Source organism: Saccostrea cucullata, unplaced genomic scaffold (genome assembly GCF_032062105.1).
Source record: "Saccostrea cucullata isolate Sc308-1 unplaced genomic scaffold, CSIRO_AGI_Scuc_v1 ctg127, whole genome shotgun sequence".
NCBI classification, from domain to species: Eukaryota; Metazoa; Mollusca; class Bivalvia; order Ostreida; family Ostreidae; genus Saccostrea; species Saccostrea cuccullata.
In genome coordinates, this window is record NW_026940370.1 from 27,208 (window position 1) to 51,760 (window position 24,553).

At 34.7% G+C, this 24,553-nt stretch overlaps 2 protein-coding genes across 2 annotated transcripts; both read left to right on the plus strand.

The window, feature by feature from the left end:
- Window positions 1-76: 76 nt before the first annotated feature.
- On the plus strand, window positions 77-13,422 carry LOC134255260 (neurogenic locus notch homolog protein 1-like). The gene is made up of 4 exons (XM_062737775.1): window positions 77-599; window positions 8,610-12,311; window positions 12,474-12,621; window positions 13,145-13,422. Exons 1-4 carry the CDS (start codon window positions 77-79, stop codon window positions 13,203-13,205), a joined length of 4,434 nt encoding a protein of 1,477 aa, XP_062593759.1. The 3' UTR covers window positions 13,206-13,422.
- Window positions 13,423-16,858: 3,436 nt separating this feature from the next.
- Window positions 16,859-23,945, plus strand: LOC134255219 (ADP-ribosylarginine hydrolase Tri1-like). Its single transcript, XM_062737731.1, has 9 exons — window positions 16,859-16,953; window positions 17,262-17,381; window positions 19,435-19,584; window positions 19,908-20,051; window positions 20,262-20,416; window positions 20,680-20,833; window positions 21,028-21,186; window positions 21,486-21,616; window positions 23,706-23,945. The coding sequence occupies exons 1-9, from the start codon at window positions 16,879-16,881 to the stop codon at window positions 23,755-23,757; spliced, it is 1,140 nt and encodes a 379-aa protein (XP_062593715.1). The 5' UTR covers window positions 16,859-16,878; the 3' UTR covers window positions 23,758-23,945.
- Window positions 23,946-24,553: the final 608 nt, after the last annotated feature.

Below are 24,553 nucleotides of genomic sequence, written 5' to 3' on the forward strand. Positions count from 1 at the left end.
GTTAGGATATTTTTGTCTGAGCAAAAATGCTTTTAATTCCTGTAGACGGCCATTTCTTCTGGTTTCATCTATGACAATGGTACAAACACGTCTTGCCATATTAAAAGGTATGTTACGTTTAACGTGTGACGGGTGGCAAGAATTAAATACCATTGTCATAGATGAAACCAGAAGAAATGGCCGTCTACAGGAATTAAAAGCATTTTTGCTCAGACAAAAATATCCTAATGACTTAATAGATATAGCAATTGAAAAGGCCAAGTCAATACCGACTGCAGATCTCCGTTCTACTAGACGAGGACGCCAGGAAAACAATAAGGAAATCCCGCTGGTCGTTACCCATAACCCACGGAACCTTAATATATATAACTCCGTAAAACAGTGTTTTCCTATTTTACAGCAATCCCAAAATTTAAAGGAATTAATTGACCCGAAGAGCATCATCTATAGCCGACGCCAACCTCCAAACCTAAAGAAACTCCTAACAAGAGCCAGATTCTCATCGGATGAGGAAAAACGCACTGTAGCCAAATGTATGGATCCCCTGTGTGGAACCTGCCCTTATTTAAAAACCGGAGAAAATTTTACATTTAAATGTGGTAAAACGTTTACCGTCAATGCGAATATGTCATGCAAAACTAGAAATTTAATTTACTGTATGACTTGTACTTCATGCGGGGAAAACTATATTGGACAGACCGGTAACAAACTAGCTGACCGTGTAAGAGTCCATAAACAACAAATACGAGACCCCTCCGTCAGGAATACACCTTGCAGTGAACATTTTGATTCATGTGCGAATGGAAACTTTTTGATATTTCCATTTTATAAAATCACAGAAGATAATGAACAATTACGGAGGGCCAAGGAAGATTATTTTGTTAAATTATTTCATCCTAAATTAAATGTAAATTGAACATTTTAGCTCTAAAGAAATGGTCCATTTTATTACAATGTACATGTGTTTAACTCTATACATTTGGCGCTTTTTTGACATTTACCTGTGCCAATGTATAACGCTGCCTTTGTGACGTCATAATAACGACGTCATAACAACGAAGTTGTATTGTTTTTATTATCATTGTTACACTCTGAAGAGCCGTAACCACCGGATAGAACGCCGCATTCGGGGTGGCGGTGGGGCGTGACTCGGGGTGGCGGCACCGAAGCGAGAAAAACACCATCAAAGTGTGTTTACCTGAATTTTTTTCACATGTTCAGACATCTTAGATCAGAAAATTGTATGCTACGGAAGAGAACAAATATCAACGTACCTCTGACTGTTTAAAGCAGCCTTTGAGAGTGCTCCGTTTTCTCAAACACTCCTCCTCACTTTTCGGGGTATCAACGTTTTCGACTTCTGACATGATATTCTGTTTCAAAATTGACCTCAAAGGGGTTTTTTCCTCAAATCTTCAACAGTTATAAATTTTTACGATAGAATTTAACTTCAGTCCTACTTTAAAAGTCAATATATGTTACTAATTAAGCCAATTTAGGCTTCAAACTCTATGCGACGATCGGGGTGGCGGTTGTTATGCCCTGCGGGGTGGCAGCATGTCCGAGAAATAAGGATTATATTTTCATTCAGCGTTCTCCTGGCCCCCTTGCGAGACAAAAAAGATTCAGATCACTTAGAGAAATTTAGATTATGGCATGGCATGATGTTATAAATGTGGCTATGTCAAACTTTAAGAAGTTTATTTTTATAATTTAAAGTCCGAACTGAGCAAGAAATTAACACGTACTTTATCATGATCAGTGCGTATTGCTTTATACGTGCAGTTGCAACATTTAAGTTTTGAACAAAATTCCAAATAAAGCAGTATAAACCACTTTACATTATAAGAGAGAGGTATTTTTGTGGAGCGATTGTTTTGGGATTTTTACGATTTTTACCTATTGCACACATGATGAAAAAGTATAAATAATTTAGTAATTCATTTATGAAGAAAGATTTAATATAAGGGGGTGGGCAGGGGTTCTGTTCACACTGTGGTCCATAATTTTGCGACAAATTTTATCGGTTTCATTTCTTCAAAAGAAAACTCGAATTTATGTATTCTTTTAGGGATGATGGAGGGATGTCAATCTTGAAATATCACAAAGTCACTGTCCATTTCGGTTCTGGTTGTCCAGGCTAAGATTTGATAGTAGTGCATTGATTGGCTCATGATGTTTTTCCAGGAATATTTTCCAGCAAAGCTTGCTTCATTGAGAAATATCTGTAGATAATTTAAAAGATTGTATTTAAAAAAAATTGCCAGATGTCTTGTACAAAACGAGTGATCTGATTATATTGTTGGAGTGTTAATTATCTGATCTGCGATTGGCAAAAAGATATGACAAAAATAGTTAACTTCAAAGAATAATAAACACGAAAAGAAAATTTGGTAAAAAACGACTATGGTTTGTTTTATTGATGTGTTGTTACAACACTAGGTTAGTGAAAACTTAACAGTTGAATGGAACAGTTGAATGGAAATCATGTTATTTCAAATTATATTTATCCCTGAACATTTTTCTTGTCCCATGTTAAGGGGGGAGGGGGGGGGGCTCAAAGACGTTTTTACTCCAACACATACATAATTATGTATGTTACCGGTCTTGTAGAGTAGGCTTTCCCCCTAAACCCCCCCCCCCTCCAGGAAAACTGGCTCTTAAGTAGACTTTCCGGCGGAAAGCTGGCTCTAGAGTAGAATTTCCCCTAGGGAAATCCCACAGCAGCGTCAATTTTCGGGGAGGGGGGGTCCTAATCTGTATAGTAAATATAGAGTTTGATTTCCTCAGATTCAACCACCCCCCCCCCCCCCGATGAAATACTAGTATAATTTAAGGACAGACGATACAAACAAACCTAGAAAATTACAATTTATGTGCTACTGAAATCACTTTTTATTCGCTAGAGCTTTATTTTCGAGTAATTACGCGAGACAGTGTGTTCGCGAAAATTTGATTCTCGCGTATAATAGTATTCTATTTTTTTTGGTTACAGTGCATTCAAAGAAGGGTGAGTTGTGCATGGGGTTTTGAAAAAGAAAATGGTACTGAAAGAATATATATTGATCTATCCTAACACCTCCCCCAAGAAACGGGATTTAGCATTTGAATAATTTACTTCTTTTGCTTGTCTAATTTTTTTCCAGGTTTGAATTTTGTTCTCTTTCAATTAGCATCACTCCTTTCATTTTTTTCTTCTGAAGCTAATGTATGGTAAAGGTTTTGTCCATTATTGAGGGCCGTATTGGGATTACTTAAGGTGAAATTATTTTTTTGTTTTGCATTTAGTGGATGGGATACCCCCCTTCTCGCCCCAATTAAAAGATATAGGAATGGATAGCGATCATCTATGACAGATTTTCCAGTTTTTTGCCCATAATTAGTCAATTTTGGGGCTTTATAAAAATTGGCTAAGACTTATGCACCTAATTAATGCATTTTACAAGTCAACTTCTTGTAAAACGCATTAATTAAGTGCAGAAGGTTTGGCCAATTTTAGCATTTAGTGTGATACACATAAATCGACAATTTCAGTTAATTTCATATCTTTCGGCTATGAGCCTATGAACATATATGGCACGCCAAATACACAAAAATGAGATATACATAGTTTCACAATTGATAAGGTTATCGATTGTAAACTATAGTTAACAAACCGTAAACTATAGTTAACGATTCGTTAAGCATAGTAAACGATTCGTTAAGTATAGTTTTCATCTGTAAAACTATATTTAACGGTTGTTAACTATAGTTCACGAATGATAATCTAAGTTTATCTGTCTGTAATAAGCGTTAACAATAGATTTTGTTGATAAACATAGATTCACGTTTGTAAACTATAGTTTACAATCGTAAACTATAGTTAAGAGTTGTTAATCATAGTTTCACAAATCGTGAAACTATATTTATCAGATCGTTAACAGTAGTTAACGGTTTGTAAACTATAGATTACAAATCGTGAAACTGTATTTATCAGATAATCTGTTTTGCAATCGCAAATGATTGTTTTCGGTGTTTAGTATAGTTTACGGTTGCGAAACATAGATTATCGCGTTAACTACGGTTTACAGATGTAAAATATAGATTAACGTCGTTAACTACAGTTTACAGTCCGTAAACTATAGTTTACAAACGATAAACCTAGTTTATCGATTGTGAAACTATGTTTAACTCATTTTTATGAATTTGGCGTGCCATAAACGTATGTCCCGAATAAACAGATTATCACAATATGATAATGTAACAACAGTCACCCAGTTGTTGTTTTGTCAGTTTATAATTAGGGACAAATACAAAGATGTTTATATGTGCATAAAAATTGTGATTGAAAATATCTTGATTATTCTGCTTAACATGGACTTTTGTTCATTCAATGTACAATTGTATATAGCAATACGCACCACTACATTGTATGATTATAAAGTGTCTATTCCTTGTTCAGTTCGGACTTTAAATTATAAAAATAAACTTCTTAAAGTTTGACATAGCCACATTTATAACATCATGCCATGCCATAATCTAAATTTCTCTAAGTGATCTGAATCTTTTTTGTCTCGCAAGGGGGCCAGGAGAACGCTGAATGAAAATATAATCCTTATTTCTCGGACATGCTGCCACCCCGCAGGGCATAACAACCGCCACCCCGATCGTCGCATAGAGTTTGAAGCCTAAATTGGCTTAATTAGTAACATATATTGACTTTTAAAGTAGGACTGAAGTTAAATTCTATCGTACAACTTCATTACTGTTGAAGATGTGAGGAAAAAACCCCTTTGAGGTCAATTTTGAAACAGAATATCATGTCAGAAGTCGAAAACGTTGATACCCCGAAAAGTGAGGAGGAGTGTTTGAGAAAACGGAGCACTCTCAAAGGCTGCTTTAAACAGTCAGAGGTACGTTGATATTTGTTCTCTTCCGTAGCATACAATTTTCTGGTCTAAGACGTCTCAACATATGAAAAAAATTCAGGTAAACACACCTTGATGGTGTTTTTCTCGCTTCGGTGCCGCCACCCCGAGTCACGCCCCACCGCCACCCCGAATGCGGCGTTCTAACCGGTGGTAACGGCGAAAGCGCTTAGTGTAAAAAATTAAACGTAAACTTGTTTGTTTATCTTCGATTTAATTTTGATTTATAACTTAACCTATACCATGGACTTCTACAACATTTTCCCTATATATATATATATATATATATTAAATACGAGGGCTGTTCAATAAATAATGTCCTGAACTGTACGACATACATTACAGATATCATATAACATTAAACTTGAATTTCTATCATTATTGAATTTTAATGAATTTATAACAGTTTATGTGACCACTTTCCATCACATTGTTTTATCGTTAGAAGCTGGAAAACAAGGGCTATTCGAGACATTGCATTATAAATGAATGGTAAAGAATCAGTAAACGAGAGTGAAAATAAAAGCCTCATTATAGCTGCTGTAAAACTTGTTGAAAATCCCAAAGAAATATTCACTGAAACATGTGACATTTATAGCAACCAATACCTGTCTTATAGACAAATGAGCAGGTGGATTTCAATGATAAAAAAATATATAATGGCCATCAAAAATGGGTACCGTCCTTACCAACAAAAATTGTAACAACTTACGTACTATTCGTCAAATTTCAACAAATAATATTTGATAATGTATGATTGACTTTATGACACATAGCAAATGTTATAGACATCATATCGGGAGAAGTTTACACTGTTTTTAAGAAATGTTTGGTACTCAAAGGTCACCCTATATTTTAAAAAATGAATGAAAACGACAGCATGCACGAAACTCTTAACAATTATTTTAAAATATCAGTAATTGTAATTATCCACGTTTGTTTTATATTCAAACAGATATTGGAACATGAATCTATTGCTTAAAATCCTCAAAGCTAAATTTACCATAAGAGCAGAGGTATGCAAAAACTAAAGACAGATTTATATGCCATTTTCTTATATATTAGCGGAATTATTGTTCAATTTCGTATGCGGGAAGACAATTTAATTTCTGGAGGAGTCTAGAAAGCAATTTTTTGCAAAAAATGGAAAGGTTTATTAGACGAAGGACCCAGAATCAGGAATCCACGACAATGAATTCCTTCATGACAGCGTCCAAACCCGCACGCCCTGGAGAGTAAAGGGGTTTTCGGGATAAACAGAAAGTTAATGTTTGCTCACATTAACGATATTCGCCAGATCTTTCACCTTTTGAATTGTTTCTATTTCCAAACTTTAAAAAAACACCTTCCAGAAGGAAGAAACAAGTCCAGCAAATCATTGGATCTGCCATTTTCCAGTATACTAAGGGTCATACCCAAAAATGAGTTCTAAAAACAGAAGTTGGATAAAAAAAATGTTACGGACGTGTGTTTTAATTAAAAGAGATTGATAAGTAAAACCATGAAGACTTAATCATTGAAGAGAGTGTCTTTTGCTTCTTTCTGAGCACCGAGGACATTATTTATTAAACAGCCCTCGTAAATAAACTATAAAAACAAAGAGACTTGAGCAAGTCTACCCATTTGTAAGAAATGGCCAAATCTCAGCAATAGTTTTGATAGATAAGGGTTACCTTTTCCAGAATGCGCATGGTGACTATCATAAACCGACTCATACGTCTTATGAGCGTCGTTTATTTAACCTAGATTATGTATGAGTGCCTCCTTTTTATCATATCCCATATGATAGAAGTAAACGATATTTTAGGGGTTTAATGTATATAATGTTGTTAATATATTCTACTTTTATCCTATTGTAAGCGATATTTTATATCTAATTGCTTAGCTAAGGACACACCTCTTCCCAAGCTTGCTTTCACTGGGCAATAGAACAATTAAACATCATTTTTACCATCTCCCTTCATTCATTAAAACAACTAATCCAATCAATATCTTAACATCTGACAAGTCTTTTGTCTTCATAAACCGTGTACAAATTAATAATACTTCTGCATAGGAATTTCCAAGATATACGTTTAACTTTACGGCCGTTCGTTGCTCGAATACGACTGATTCAACCATTTTTGTCACAAGTTATTAGCTCACCTGAGCCGAAAGCTCAAGTGATCTTTTCTGATAACATTTTGTTTGTCGTCCGTCCGTCTATCTAGCTGTCTGTCTAGCTGTCCGTCCGTCTGTAAACTTTTCAAATTTTCGACTTCTTCTCAAGAACTATTGGGCCAATATTAATGTTAACCAAACTTGGTACAAAGCATACTTGTCATTAAAAACTCTTCTTCTTCTCAAGAATCACTTGCCCAGAAAAGCTGAAACTTATGTGGAAGCATCATATGGTAGTGTACATTCTAAATTGTAAAAATCATGACCCCTCGGGGGTAGGGCGAAACCACAAAAGGGAATCAAAAGTATTACATAGAAATAAATAGAAAAAATCTTTTGAAGTCTTCTTCTCAAGAACCACTGGGTCAGAAAAGCTGAAACTTATGCGAAAGCATCCTCGGGTAATGTAGAGTTTAAATTTTCCAAATTATGACCCGTGGGGTAGGGCGGGGTCACAATAAGTATAATTAGGTGGAATCTGGTAAAGAACAACATGGTCAAAGCTACGCAGATGAGCGATGTGGCCAAGGGGCCTCTTGTCTACATGTCATTTTCACATTGTAACGTCACAAACACGGAGCAAAACATATCATTACATATGCTATTTATGGAACATGTATCATGACACCGTGTGCGCGAAATCTCATTGTGATTTATTCTTCTTTGTGGTTTTGTAAATATAGAGATAGAATATAGAATTTGTGATCACCCATCGTACAGACTGAATAAATTAAACTGCGAGACAAGTTTTGGACACAGAATTTGAATAATGCCAATATTTTTCTTTCCATTAATTATTTCGAGCATGTGCTTTTATGGATCAATTTCTAATTTTTAAGGTAATTTGGTTTTGTTCGGCATTTATCATCTTATATACAGTAAAATTCATTTAGTGTGAACACGGATATAGCAAAGTTATGGATATAGCGAAGATTTTTGCAATCCCTAGCTAAATTTTTCACAAATCCTTCTACAAATTTTACGCATATGTTTTTGGATATATAGAATTTCCTGTCATGGCGATCAAATTTTGTAGTCCTCATCAATATATAAAAAAACATATTTTAAAGCGAATTCTGGAAGATTATTTTTTTTTTTTTTTTGAAAACATGAAACTGACATAAATTTTGTTAGTACATGTATTTAAATTTGAAATTCTTGTTTTTTTTTTTCGAAAACGTTTGCTCCCCCCCCCCCTTCCCCCGGTAATTTTTGTATTTTATTCATCCCTGAATATATGTTTTGTATTCATATTTGATAAAATTGAGAATTAGCTATAAATACTTTAAGAAATTTTTCATACAAATATACTAGTAACGCATTACGAATATAGCAGAGTATATTGTTTTCGAATTAACCAAATGTGACAGAATTATATTCATTACAGCGACATCAAGAGGTCAACAAGGATTGAAATATGGAAGTCCCAGTCTGTTTAGATACCCATATAACCATATAAAAAGCTAGTTTTTTTTATTTAAAAATGATTTCAAATGATAATATAATAAATATCAAACATAAGTGTATAAACGTGTATTGTAGGATGGAATGGAAATAACTGTGATCAGGACATCAATGAATGTGCTGTTTCAGTATTTTGTGGACACGGTACCTGTACAAATACAGCTGGTAGTTTCCTTTGTACCTGTCCTTCCTCTGTTTATGGTCTGCGGTGTCAGCTTGATGAGGATGAATGTCTTCTGGAGCCTTGTAATGGAGGAGAGTGTGTCAACAAGATCGGGAGTTACTCGTGTCTGTGTAAAACTGGAACAACTGGTAAAAACTGTGAATCGTTGACTGCTCACCAATGTCATGGTGATACGTGTAAAAAGCATGGGCATTGTCATGTTCAGCATGGTAAAGCTGTGTGTACGTGTAACAATGGATATACCGGCCCTGATTGTTCCATAAAAAATTCGTGTGCTAACAACCAGTGTCAAAATGGTGCTACATGTGTGATATCTGGAACAAATTACACGTGTCACTGTGCTAAAGGCTTCATGGGGGAACTTTGTGATAAAGTAAATTATTGTGCAATTGATCCTTGCAAAAATTCTGGATATTGTATAAATACCGCGTCTGGATATAATTGTTCATGCAATGATCATTTTATGGGACAAAACTGTAGCACGTACGATTACTGTTTTCGACAGAACTGTAATAATCGTGGACAATGTCAAAACAGGCCAAACGGTTATTCATGTCAGTGTAGGTCTCAGTATCTTGGTAAGAATTGTGAGCTGAATAATCATTGTTATAACAATCCATGTCAACACGGAAACTGTTCAAATACATATACCAGCTATACATGTCACTGTTTATTTGGTTTTACTGGAGATCTTTGTGACAAACGTGATTATTGTGCTAGTAATCCCTGCAAAAATTCAGGGCTGTGTAGTAATACTGATTCTGGATATAACTGTTCTTGTATTGGTTCTTTTTATGGAGAACAATGCAGCAAATATGACTATTGTTTCAATCAAACATGTAATGGCCATGGAACCTGTCGTAAATTAATAATACCATCCAATGGGCAGAACTACTATTTGTGTGAATGTGATGCTGGATGGACTGGCTCAGAATGCCAGTATTATAATAACTGCCATAATATATCTTGTTCTAATCATGGAACATGTTTTAACAGTGGCACTGATTTTCTGTGTGTATGTGATCCTGGATTTTCTGGAAGAATGTGTGACTTAACTCAGCACTGTAAATCATCGTCTTGTGATGCCCCTCGAGTATGTATGGAAAATAAAATGGGATATTCTTGTGAATGCCCATTTGGGGTGGCAGGAAGCAACTGTGATAGAATTGACCACTGCCTGAAAAAACCATGTGGGTATCATGGTACATGTAAAGACACAGACATCGGATATAACTGTTCTTGTTACACTGGGTGGACAGGTGCTTCATGCGATGAGATAGATCATTGTGCAAATATTTCATGTCAGAATGGTGCGATTTGCAAGAACAGTTTACTCAACTACACTTGCTCTTGTAAAGACGGATTTTATGGTCAATTTTGTGAAACCACAGATTATTGTTACACTAATCCGTGCATTAATAATGGCACATGTCACAATCAGGCTAACTCATTTACCTGTTCGTGTCCTAGTGCGTGGACAGGGCAGCTTTGTGAGAAGGAAAATCTGTGTTTCACTTCTCAACCTTGTGGACAACATGGTCATTGTTTACAAGTTGATATGCAAGTGCATTGTTCATGTTTTGCTGGCTGGATAGGAGAAAATTGCACAATTAGGGATTACTGTTATAAGTCTTCTTGTGGCTCTATGGGAACTTGTCAGAGCTTAGCAGATTCTTATGTTTGTAAATGCCACCCAGAATGGACGGGGAATTACTGTGAAACGTATGCTTGTGAAAACAACACCTGTCTACACGGAAGTTGTCACGCCGCTAAAGATTATCTTTATTCCTGTGATTGTGATCCTGAATGGATTGGAGATGATTGTGATGTGGTGAATCCATGTAACTCCACGTTATGTGAAAACGGTGGAAAGTGTATGGCCCATTTATTTAATCCACAATTAAATTCAACTGCAATAACAAACGCAACAGCATCATGCAGATGTGCAAATGGATGGGAAGGTGAATATTGCACAGTTGATGTTGATGAGTGTCAACAAAAACATCCTTGCCATGGACATGGCTCTTGTTTAAATAGTGCTGGTTCTTTTACGTGCAATTGTGATCAAGGCTTCACTGGCATCGATTGTGATGTAGATATTAACGAATGTGCGTCTACTCCATGCCATAACAATGCAACCTGCGCAGATGGTGTTGACAGTTTTGCGTGCTCATGTTCTTCGTTTTACCATGGTGAACTGTGTGACAAAGATATTGATGAATGTCAGTATTTTGTTTGTGGTTCTCATGGGACTTGTATTAACAAGTATGGAGATTATAAGTGTGTGTGCGCACCAACCTGGACAGGACGTCATTGTGAAAATCATATCAATTCTTGTTCTCTTGACCCTTGTAAAAATAATGCAACATGTCATGATGTAGGCGATTTATTCTTCTGCACATGTGACAATCGATTTACTGGGCAGCATTGCGATATTGATGTGAACGAATGCATAACTAGATCTCTCTGCAAAAATGGCGCATTTTGTGCAAATACATATGGGTCATTTTATTGTTCCTGTCCAGAAGGCTGGAGTGGGGAATTTTGTGAAGAAGACATAGATGAATGTCAAAACAATGTTTCTTGTCCAAAAAACACTACATGTGTTAACAAGTTAAACGGATTTGAATGTCATGATTGCTCTACTTTTCATTGTCTAAACGGTGGAAAATGTCTTGATACAGAGTTGGGACCAGTCTGTAATTGCACAGAAGACTGGACAGGTACTCAGTGCAATGAAATCAATTTTTGCAAAGACGACCCCTGTGGGGCACTTCAGATCTGCATCAATGAAAAAAGTACCTTCACTTGTGAATATCACTCCTGCAAGAGTTCTCCATGTCAAAATAGTGGCAAATGCATTGAAAGGGGCCTTGAATATCACTGTGAATGCAAATCTGGCTGGAAAGGAAAATTATGTGAGGAAAAAGATTATTGTGCAGTAAATGTTTGTGAAAATAATGGAACTTGTCATAGTGGGTATTCTTCTTTCTTATGCGTTTGCTCCAAAGAATGGTATGGAAAACGTTGCGAACTCCATAACTTTTGCGTGGACCATCCTTGTAAAAACGGTGGGCTTTGTCAAAATTTGTTAGATACATATTTTTGCAATTGTCCACAGGGATGGATTGGTAAGGATTGTAATATTTATAATCACTGTGTAAATTTACCATGCAGAAATGATGGTATCTGCATCAACAAAAATACATCCTACACTTGTGATTGTCCAGATGAATGGAAGGGAGAGAACTGCGAGGAATACAATTACTGTTCAAGTTCCCCCTGCCACAACAATGGAACTTGTCGTAGTGGAAAAGATTCTTTTTCTTGTTCATGCTTACCAGGCTATTTAGATAAAACTTGTGACGTATTCGATCAGTGTCTTTCAGCACCATGTCAAAAAAATGGGACCTGTATCATGAATCAGACTAATTATGAATGCCGATGTCATGGCGGATACATCGGAAAGCAATGTGAAAAGGATCTAGACGAGTGTAAAATGAATCTTTGTCCGGCAAAGTCGACCTGTTTTAATCAAGACGGTGGATATTTGTGCTTATGGGAGAGGAGACTCAAGAGGGCATACATTTCAAAGGGTGAACTAAAATCTTAATTACCTTTCAGAAGTATTTTGGGGGCTAGAAAAGTATTTTGAAAATCCTTTTATAGCAACTGAGTTAAATAGAAGAGTTTTTACAAATTGATTTCTTTCTTAAAGATATTTATTAAAGTTTATTACTTTTGGTTTATTTCTAAAGAATTGAAATATGGTGTCCTGGAACTGCAGTATGCTATAGACAAGAGTGAGGTACATAGAAACATAGTCCATGCTGAACAACTAGTAGAAGAAAAGTTCTGTCAAACGAGGCTATCGTTGTTCCAGCCGACATCATTGGTATCAGAAGGGTAATCTAAAATTTATGACATTAAATTCAAGGCAAAATTTTGACGGATTGAAAAATTCTTCAGCATTTTTGTATGGAAATACAATGTAGTTAAACAGTAGTAGCGGTTTTCTGACTAACCCCTCTTCCCTTACTTGGATTATGCACGGGGTAAGTCCCCACCTATAGTGAGGGCACGAAATAATACATGTGTCTCACCCGCTTATTTTAGTATGCCCACAGACACCTCACGTTTATATTTTTCTTGCAAAAAAAAATAATAACCCATAGGTTTTTTATCTTCTTATGCGTAAAATATGTAATGTCAGGTGCCTGTGGGTTTGTCATAACCGTTATCAAGATTCTTCTGTATTTTGTAGGTTGCTGTTTTTATTTTTCTACCTTTTCCTATCATTTCTATATATTTTCCATATCTGTTTAGTACTTTACTATGAATTATCAGTATGTCAATGTTTTAAACCAGTGTCAAAAAATAATTAGTAAATGTAAATAATTTCATTTATTTTATTATTTTTTAATTTCAGGAACAGAAAAATGTACCTCCATTTTAACTACCTGTGCAAAGGGGTAGAGGACTACTTCTGATGATGTTTATGCGACCACCCAATTGAATTAATACTAGTTCTCAAATTTATATATTTACCTTTTTATTGTGTTAAATATATTGAACTACTAGGTAAACTGATTTATTGATGATTCATTGGAGAATTATTGATTTTCATTTAATAAATTTACATGGGATGCATCATTGTGTATTTTGATATTTTGGAGTAAATTATGAAATTTCAGGCAGTGCAAAATAAACATGAATCATTTGAAAATTTCAATTCCTTTACTTTTTAGCTCACCTGAGCCGACGGTTCAAGTGAGCTTTTCTGATCACATTTTGTCCGTCGTCCATCCGTCCGTCTGTTAACTTTTCACATTTTTTACTTCTTCTCAAGAACCACTGGGCCAATTTTAACCTAACTTGATACAAAGCATTCTTAGGTAAAGGGAAATTTAAATTGTGAAAAATAAAGGACCAAGAACCCTCACAAGGGGAGATAATCAAGAAAATACAAAAATGGGGTGGGGTCATTAAAAAATCTTCTTCTCAAGAATCGCTGGGCCAGAAAAGCTGAAACTTATGTGGAAGAATCCTAGGGTACTGTTGAGTTTAAATTTTTCAGATCATAACCCCCGGGGGTTGGGCGGGGCCACAATAGGGAATCCAATTTTTACATAGAAATATATAAGAAAAAGCTTTAAAAATCTTCTTCTTAAGAACCACTGGGCCAGAAAAGCTGAAACTTTTGTAAAAGCATCCTCGGGTAGCGTAGATTCTAAATTTGTTCACATCATGACCCCTGGGGGATGGGCGGAGCCACAATAGGGAATCCAAGTTTTAAATAGAAATATATAGGTACAAACTTTAAAAATCTTCTTCTTAAGAATCACTGGGCCATAAAAACTGAAACTTATGTGGAAGCATTCAGGGGTAGTGCATATTCTAAATTCATCAAATGATGACCCCCGGGGGTTGGGCGGGGCCATATTAGGGAATCCAAGTTTTACATAGAAATATATAAGAAAAAAACTTTTAAAATCTTCTTCTCGAGAACCACTGGGCCATAAAAGCTGAAACTTATGTGGAAGCATCCTCGGGTTGTGTAGATTCTAAATTGTTCAAATCATGATCCCCGGGGGTTGGGCGGGGCAACAATAGGGAATCAAAGTTTTACATAGAAATGAATAGAACAAACTTTAAAAAACCTTCTTTTGAAGAATCACTGGGCCATAAAAGCTGAAACTTATGTGGGAGCATCCTCGGGTTGTGTAGATTCTCAATTGTTCAAATCATGACCCCTGGGGGATAGGTATTAGAAGGGGGAAAATGGGCAAAGATCGGCATCACCAATGCTACTCAGGTCAGCGATGTGGCCCATGGGCCTCTTGTATTATTGTGTTAAGACCATATGGAAAAATTTTGAACCTACCAAATCATAACAGACAACTTGATGATATTTTGGTAGATTGTATTGGAAAAGGTAAATACAGTAATGCGGGATGTTTATTATCTGCTTAGGACATTGAAGCATCACTAGATATCAGTTGGAGGAGAGATGGGATAAACTACAACTCAATCTGTTGCCAAACAACAATGAGACATGTAGATATAGAAAAAAAGTACAAATTCTGAATAGCCGCAAAAACATGCACAGCATCTGATCATGATTCAAAAAGGCCAGATACCGACCCAGGGTAAAAATTTAAAAAGAAGATACTGAAGAGAGAACGTTTTTCCACAAAGGAACAGGATTAATGCCACAGACTTTGAATGTTGCACAGGAAAAGCCGCCGCTTATTTTCCTCATTTGCATCTTTATATGAAGTATGGAGATAACAAACAGTATACTTACTTAAGCCTGCAACTTTCTAATTAAAACACAGGTCCCTAACATTTTTATCCATTTTCTGATTGTTTAAAGAACATTATTTCGTGTGGAACTTAGGCCATCCAATGAACTGTGCTTTTAGTTCTGACTCACGTCTCCTGTAGATGCATCTTAGGCGTTCTCTCTTTCTTTTGACCTATATTGGTTTAAACTTAGGGTCTGGCCTAGCTGGGGGCCATAAAACTGAGACTAGCTCACTTTTGATCTCAGTCTCACTTTTCACTATATATTCCTTCGGAAAAAGTAAAACTGAGATCAAAAGTGAGTTGTCTAAGTTTTATGGCCCCATGCCTGGTGTACGATGCTGGATGATGACACTTCCTTATAGCGTTTGTCCAATCCAGCCCCACTTTCTCTGTCTTATTTGAACGTCCATTGGTTCCTGTTCTGCTCTCGTAGCTTTCACCGTTGGAGATCCTTTTAGGTCATCGGATGTTTGAGATGTGCCTGAGATAGTTGTTGTAAGATGTCTGGATCTTCAGCAGACTTCACGTGTCTGCACCATACAATAAGACGGGCTTTACAATTAGAGTTAAGGATCTGCAGTTTGGTGGCAATGCAGATGTTCTTTAACATGGTAATTACGTTGTGCCTCCAGGGATAGCATCAGACCTACACCTTCGGAGAGATGGCTCCCTTCGCGGTGTGTCCTGAATACAACGATGTTCCCCCAGTAGTCAGCCTCAGCTGTTCCTGTCCGAGGCTGAAGCCACCTCGTCTCGCTCAGTCCTAGGAGACAGATGCTGTATATAGTGCTTCATATCCTTTGCTGACTGTGCTGTTCTTCCTGCTTCATACATTGTTCTGATGTTCCAAGTGGCAAATCCGATGGTTTTCCTGGGTGTCAGAAAAGGAGTCAGCTCTGCCGTTTTCTTTCGGCTTTCATTACAAAGCATCATATTCATGCCCTGTTCACACGGAGAATTTAATTAATGCGAAGTAAACTTACACAAAGTCTGAAAATAATAATTAAATTGCGAACACACGACAGCTAATGCGAAGTAAACTAATGACCAATTAAAATTTTTTTTGTAGCAATTTAATCAATTTGTAATTTACCGTAAGATACTGTATTTATTAATAAATCAATTAAGTTGGATATACAATAGTATTTGACATAATGGCAAAGTGTCTGTTTTTTTAATTTTAACACAATTTTTTTTTTTCCCAAAAATAGCATAAGTTACCTATAGCTGAACACCGACAAGTGGCATTTGACTTTGAATTTTGCCATTACGCACGCGTCAAACTTTAATTCGAATTAGCTTACGCTTTAGCGTTCACCGCGAAGCGGATTATAAAAAAGCGTAAATTCAATGCGCAGTAAACTAATTCGCATTAAATTCTCCGTGTGAACGCTAAGCGAAATAATTCTTATAACTTTAATTTTAAAATAATTAAACTCTTTTGTGAAAAATTGTGTTGCTTTTTATAGGTTCAAATTTACCACCCAAAACCATGCACTAGTAACGGAAGGGATTTTGAAAGAAACTTTACACAAAGTCTGAAAATAATAAGCTTATTTAGCAGCCATGATGTTTGTTTACATGAGGTAAGAACGAGTAATTGATTAAAGTTGAAGGTACATTTTTATTAAATTCAATCAATTTTCAATTTGGATTCCGAGATACTGGAAATTAATTAATAAATCATGATTAAGCTGGATATACAATAGTATGTTATAATAAATTTTCAAAATGTTATGCGTTGAATTTTAAATGGTAATCAATTTTTGAGAGGCAATACAAATAAAATTAAATTACTTACGATTAACATCGGAATAACTTGGGTTGCTTTTCTAGGTTTTGTTTCATATAAAAATGGCGACTCCAACCCGGAGGCCGCGGAATTTAAATTCGTCTTTAACTCCTCGAAAGTATCATCCTTATTCAAAGGTAAAATAAGTAATTCAATTCTCCTTATTTTATGTGGATAGTTTCACTCTAAAACAGGGAAGTTCGTGGCCCTCTTCAAAGGAAAATGTTCAAGTTCAAGACAAACCAAACACTCAGAAACAGCTGTTTATGAAATAAGATCTTCCTCTGATAATCCCTTAGAGAATATGAAAAAACTTATGACAAAGCAGTACTCAAAATTTTACAGAAGAATTAATTTTTCCTCAAAGTTTGAATTTTGATTTGTCTTGTTACACTAGTTTGTAGGTTAACAGGTTAACAATAACGTTTCATTTTTATTATTTCAGCAAATACGTAAAGGGGTAAATGAGACATTTGACAGAGTGTATGCCTGTGTTTATGGCCATTGTGTTGGAGATGCTATTGGATTGCTGACAGAAACTTTTTCAAAAACAGAGGCTAAAAAGGTGTTGTTATCAGTTATCTTAATCTCTGTGGAGATTCTGCTGGGCTAGATATTTGGACTGACGCCCACTGAATCTTATTTCTAGCATCTTTATTATTATAACATTAACAAGGACATGTGTATCATACATCAATTATGATAATATTGTGAACAGGTGAAGAAACAGGTAGAGTTTGAAATATACTGTAATTGTATTATATTTGGCGTTTATGATATTTGGCGGAAATTAATTTTGAACAAGTTAGCGGCGATTTAGCGCATTCTTGAAGTTACAAATTTATGAGTACCGTATAATCCCTATTAAGGACAGACGAGACGTTCCTTAATAATCTAGATAAATTTTTCAAAGATTTTGTCATTGAAGTATTGCTACTTAAACATGTTTACTCACAAAAAATTTAACCATCCAGGGATAGTTTTCCTTATATAATCCTTTTTGGAAGAAAAATAATTTTCCAATTTTAAATGTTTAAGTGTTTGGATTTTTTAAAGATGTTTTGAAACTGGTTTAGAAATCAGAATGTTATTAAAATTTTGAATATTTTTCATACATTACGAAGATATACAAAACAGATATTGAGGAACATCTCGTCTGACCTTAACCAGTCCAGTCCAATACGAAAAATCGTAATGTTACGAAATATAGTAATATTACAAGAAATCGTAATATTATTCTTATATTACTATTTTTCGCAATATAGTTAAATTACGGAAACTCGTAATATAGCAAGTTGAGAGAGACTATATTACAAGTTTTCGTAATGCAAGACAAAATAAAGCATTGAAAGAAACTGAATGATGTTTATGGAAGTATGATGTCAGAAATACATTATGCACACAAATTAGTATCACGTGGTCATTTTGGTCAGTGATTCGAAAAATGGAAATTTTACAATGGTAATGGGTGAGTGAACATTTTGTTTTATTATTCTTATATAAGAATTTTCCCAAGGACAATTTTCATAAAATTTTGTTCCTCAAGCTTGTCACAATGGTCTATAACTTTTTATTTTTCCCGAAGTCTACGAAAATCAGACCCTCATCTCAAACAACGAGATGTTACGAGAGATAACTTGTAAGACTCTCACTAGGCTCTGAATCCGCCTGCACTTGGATCAAATGCACCAAAACAAAGAAAATGCACTAACCATACATATCCACGGGGAGACCAATAATCTCTGATGAAACATAACAAAGAGGTTGAATCAGAAAAAAGGGAATTAACTCTTAGAATAGTTAGAAATTGCTTATATTACAAATTTTAGGGATATTACGGTATATGTTAACTGCCCCGGGCAAGAAAATTGCAAAAATTTATTCTCTTTATTATGATATTTAATGTCATATTTTACCTTCAAAAAATCTTTTGAAAAAAAAAATAGATACAAGGAACCAATAAAACAATGTGTAACTTTACTTAAATTAGGTGAAGATAATCCATCCAAAATATGCTAAATTATTCATTTTACACTGAGAAATTTGATAATAGACACATTTCATTTTCACTTTCTTCAATTTTTTGATACGATTCAATTTTTGAATGCAGAAAAACTGCAGAGGTAACTTAGTCATAATTCACAAAATACAATCATGTTCAGGTTTGGAAATTTGAGTGAAATGCACAAAATTTTTATTTGCTATTGATGTGGATCAAATTATAGTTCTGAATTAAGAAAAAGATCAATTTTATTCATCTTAAGTATTTATTTCTTGTCTAAGGGCCTGGGCCCCATTCCCAAAAGTGTGTGGAAAATCCCTGGCCAAAGACACTAAAAAGAATACACAGCCAAATGTAATGGTAATACGTTTACAGTAATACTCTGAGGCACACAATTTTTATTTGCTATTGATGTGGAATTAATTTGGTTTTAGAAAGAAATACTATGCCAATTATTCCAACTTCCTTCTAAAAAAACCATGTGTGATTTCATGTTTTATTCAAATTTAATCTTAATTCATTACAAAATCTATAAATACTACTAAATCTGATAATACAGTAGTGTACTATTTTCGTATATGTCTTCTGTCTTGTAAAAGAATGCTTGTTTATCCAGAGGTACAGAGAAGTGTACAAAAGTTTAGAGCTCATCCACAAAAAGATTGTCCCTGATGCACACAGACGGAAATGGCTGATAGGAGAGTGGACCGATGAGTCGGACATGATGATTCTTATACTTCAGACAATTGTCATGAACAAAGGAGAGGTAAGAATTGTAACAGAAAGAAGCACTGTACTTGACTGTAGTCAAGGGGAAACAAGAAATTTTTCTTGGAAAATACATACTTCATCAACATGGAATCATGAAAATTCATTGTTTATATTCTTTTGATTTATGGTAATAAACAGTGAAGTAAAGATTTTTCTTGGAAAATACATACTTTATCAACATGGAATCATGAAAATTCATTGTTTATATTCTTTTGATTTATATTGCATGTAATAACCACAGTGACAAATGAATGCCTATTATTTTGATAGTTGTGACTTGTCTTATAGAGTGAGCTTTTATAAATACATTATTTTTAGGTGAATGCCCATTATTTTGCCCGTTGCTTGATGGAGTGGGCAGAGAAGGGCTTTCCAGAACTGGATGATATTTGTGGTAATGGCTTATGTCCACAAATAAAGGCAGTCATCTCTCACCCACAGTTTTCTGAGGAGCCAGAAAAGGTTAACAAGTTCATGGGCTTCTTAACACATGCATAAAAATTGTAATGCATATGGCTAAAATAATTACTGATTATAGATAGAAGAAGTCAATTTTTGTTGGATAAAATAACATCTAATGCAAATCATTTAAAAGATTAATATTATAAAAATTGGGTAAAAATGCAGCCAAATTAAACATTCTTTCTAGACATGTTGGATCTATATTTTTAGGCCTCTGAGATTATGTGGCGAGACTCTGGGAAACTGAATGCCACCAACAGTGCTTTGTCACGGACGGCCATCTTAGGAACTCTTCAGTACCACACAATCGGAACTGTGATAAAAAATACACTAGACATCTGTAATATCACACACCCAGATCCAAGGTACATTTATATTGTCAAATTGGTGACCATTCAAGTCTATTTGTGTGGGAAGAGAATTGTATGTTTGTCTCACACATCTCCATATTTAATTTATACTTAGGTGAGATACTTCCTGTACATATATATGGAATCAATAAAACCCCCTTGTGCATGACCTTGAGAGTAAGGTCACAAAGAAATACAGTTATAACAGATGTATTTATGTGTTGTGTGTTACGGTAATAATTTAATACTTTTTTTCATTTTAAATTGACGTTTTTCAGGTGTCGGGCGTCTTGTGTTGCATTGACGACAACAATAGCCCTCCTTCTTCAGAGAAATGACCGACAAATCAAGAAGAGCGGCAGTTATGACATTGAGGCTGTGGTGGACGAGTCGTTTACTTACGCTTCTAAACTACTAGTAACTTATGAAGAGGTATATCTGAAAGAACTTTTACTTACACTTCTAAATTATTTATAACTAAAGTTTTAGTCATTGCAAAAACATGGATATTTTCCAAGATGCATTATCGTAGTCATCCTAGGGGGGTGGGGTGGAAAAAAAGGGGGCAACCCCCCACCCCCCTGCATACTACGTGCCTGCAGTCTGCAATAATTGAACATTTTCAGGTAAAGGAGTTGAAGAGAGCTATGCATCCTAGTAATCTGAAGGACCTGAGATTAGATGAACCGGGGAAGACGAATTACACGTATAAAACCCTGGGCGCTGGCTTCTGGGCACTGAGACAGAAAAACTTCCGAGAGGCCATACAGGATATTGTCTTAGAGGTGCCAAGCCTCAATTTCAATGCATTAAATTTATGGTTTCTGAAGTGTAACTTTTACAAAAACAAGTCAAATAAATTTTGCACTAACATTTTAAGAAACTATGATTTGTAGGGTAAGATTTAATGAAAGGTAATCAGTACAATGTGCTTATTTTTGTTTAATTCTTTGCTGATAATTATTTAACACTAGTAATCATTTTGAATGTTGTAGGGTATTGTTCTACTGCCAAATACAAACAAAGTCTTGAAAATAATGCTGCAAGTCTATTTAAAATTTGATTTCATTATTTTTTTTTAAAGGGAGGTGACTCTGATGCTAATGCTGCAGTAGGTGGCGCTTTATTGGGCTGTAAGCTAGGGCTGAGTGCTATCCCCAGGTCCTGGAGAGAAAATCTCATTCACAGAGAATGGCTAGACATCTTACTAGACAGGTAAACCTTCTGATCTGGCCCAATGACCATAAACTGAGAAAAGACTTAAGTCAAAATTTTAATTCAATATAACTTTTGAAAAAACAAATGATAAGGCTATCTAAATTTAATTCCCTGGTTCTCAGGCCAATTTTCTCCAAAACAGATGCGGGAGGGCGGCATTTTATTTTTCATTTTATTGGCAATGAAGTAGATGAGGGAGGTTTTTTTTTTTATTTTAATTTCCGAATTTTCTTTAACATAAAGATAATTTTTTAATCACAGATATACTTTCCAATTCTGATCAAAATTTCTGCTTTATCCATTGCTTAACAGCGTGTAAACATCGTAGGTAATGTCCTCGAATGTATTTTCAAATGAAGTAGCCAAAATCTCATTGTAAATAGCTACCGGAAGTGATATTTGAATACTAAACTACAAAACAAATGAGGTCGGAATTTTTTTTCCCGGATTGGTCTCCGCAATACCAACTTTTTATTTTATCAAAAATACACTAAAATCGGCAATGTGGCTACCTCAAAACGGATGCGCGCGGGCCTGAGAACCAAGATTTCAATTTTATATGGCCTAATAAAACTGAATTTGCATCATTTGTTGGAATTTGAATATTATACAATTATGCAAAATTTTCTGAACATATGTTAAATAAAGCTAAGGATATTCAGAATCAAAATTTTTACTTTAGTCGGTTCTCAGTTTATGGCCTTGAGGTCTATTCACAATTCATACACATATCATCATAATACATGTACAATGTATTATATCTATGTTATATAATATGTATGGTGATATTCATTGGATAAACTCCAATATCATCATTAAATGTATTCACCATACATGTACAGTTGTATTATTATATCTCTATCTTAAATATGTATACCTAGATGGATAAACTTAAATTAATGTCATACTGTAAAACGAGAAAATTTGGCGCATACGTAATTTAGCGCAAACACAAGTGGGAATGCATTGATGCAATTACCGTAAATTTTAAATTATATGAATGTGATATTTTTTTTATCCAGGCTCGTATTTGACTTTTTGGTTTGTCAAGCACAGAAACATAACATAGCACTCCCGTATATCAGTAAATATTCGTCAACTTTACCATGGTGTTGCAATCCCATGGACATGGCACAGTACATGTTAAATTTTATCTTGATTTCATTTTAAATGAAAGAAGTGGAGTATTTATGCATTTTATTCATATTAAAACAATGCATACTTCGAAAGAAAGTTACTTGGATAAACGGTAATCAGGTACTGTAAAATAACAGATTTTCATGGGTTCAGATTTTCGTGGTTTGAGTAAAAACTCCTGGTTCATGGGGATTTGAATTCGAGAATTGAGAATTGTTGAGTAGTTATGTATGTATTATTATACACTTTGTGGTGGACATGAATTTGTGGGTCTCTTCCTATCTTGAAAACAATGAAAATTAACCCCCACGAAAATTTGTGATTTCACAGTATTGTCTGAAAGCTCAATCACCATGCTTGATTGCTTTGTTTACCTGGAGGCGATAGATTATTGGCACGCCGAGAAGCCAAACTTTGAAGATGCTTAAGATAAGTATCAAGTAACAATAACAATAGTTTAATTGAATTATAATTTGGCAGAACTTTCTCGATCGATCCTACAATGTACACTGATAGTGTGTATATAAAATCCAACTACCCTTCAACATTACGTAATTTCGCGTTCCGATTTACATGTACTTATGTTAAAGCTTTGAACACACGCATACAAAATAATATTTAGAAATCTGTTAGCTCACAATAAATTTTAGCATTCAGGGGCTCTTGTGCCAAAGGTGCTAAAATAATCAGTGCACCAAATATTCTCGTTTTACAGTAATTAAATGTATTCATACATATTCTAATACATGTATTATTATTTATATATCAATGATAATTATGTACAGTTAGATGCATTACAAAAATTAATATAAATTTGATTCCTAGTGTTATTTGATTTATTAAATGTATACCTTACCTTTGAAATTGAGCTGCAATCACTGTATCAAGATGTAGAGTTGTGCTTTCATTCTGTCTTAATTTTATTCATTGTTGGCATTCTGTTTTGCAGATATTTTGACATACATGAGGGAAGACATATCAAGAAAGAAACGACCCTGTGATAACGTACAGACCCTGTGTGATATTAGACAGATAATTAGTATCAGCTATATACATGTATTTGGTGCAATATACAATGTAAAGAGCAAACCTTTTTTTCTCCACATATTTTACTACATGTTTGAATGATACATAATTTTTATTGCATTAGAAATTACTGATTTGATATCAAGAGCTTTGAATTGTATTATATTAAATATAACTTTTTTTTAGACCAAATTATGAGTAGAGATGCTCTTTACATTCCTTTTATCTGTTATACAGCCTACTCCGGATATATTGAAATTCAGGGGACCATGCAAATTATTTCAGTATATCCGTAATTCAATATAAGCGAAATCGTGAAGCCACCATTTTTTTAAATTAAAAGTTCAATCTCGATCTTAAAATAAAGAACAAACCCGAACAAATTAATTTTGTCATTGTTTACCATAACAGTGTACAGATCACATGGAATATTAGTCCTTGAAAGTTTAATTGAAATTGTATCTTTGTAATTCTTTTTTATCGATAAGACAATCTTCAACTTCATTATTATTCCCCGATCACATTTATTTACATTTTGGAGAAAAATCACCGATGTCAATTTAGGTTTATCATTAGCCATTCACAGTAAGTATTTAATTTGAAAATTAAGTTTTTTCTAGATCTGTGGGGGTTTCTATGTTGCCTTTAGCCTAAATACTTCCGTATTATATACATGGAAACAAAGAATTTAACAGTGAAAAATTTTATTTCGTAAGAGCATGCAGTATTAAAAAAAACGTAAGGTGCACGTGAAAACTGAATTATTCACAC

Coding starts and splice junctions, on each gene's coding strand:
- LOC134255260 (XM_062737775.1), top strand. CDS start 77: ATGGTACAAACACGTCTTGCCATATTAAAAGGTATGTTACGTTTAACG. Junction 600..8,609: donor AAATTTTACATTTAAATGTG/GTAAAACGTTTA, acceptor CGTGTATTGTAG/GATGGAATGGAAATAACTGT. Junction 12,622..13,144: donor ACATCATTGGTATCAGAAGG/GTAATCTAAAAT, acceptor TTTTAATTTCAG/GAACAGAAAAATGTACCTCC.
- LOC134255219 (XM_062737731.1), top strand. CDS start 16,879: ATGGCGACTCCAACCCGGAGGCCGCGGAATTTAAATTCGTCTTTAACT. Junction 17,382..19,434: donor CAAAAACAGAGGCTAAAAAG/GTGTTGTTATCA, acceptor TTGTTTATCCAG/AGGTACAGAGAAGTGTACAA. Junction 21,187..21,485: donor TACAGGATATTGTCTTAGAG/GTGCCAAGCCTC, acceptor TTTTTTTTAAAG/GGAGGTGACTCTGATGCTAA.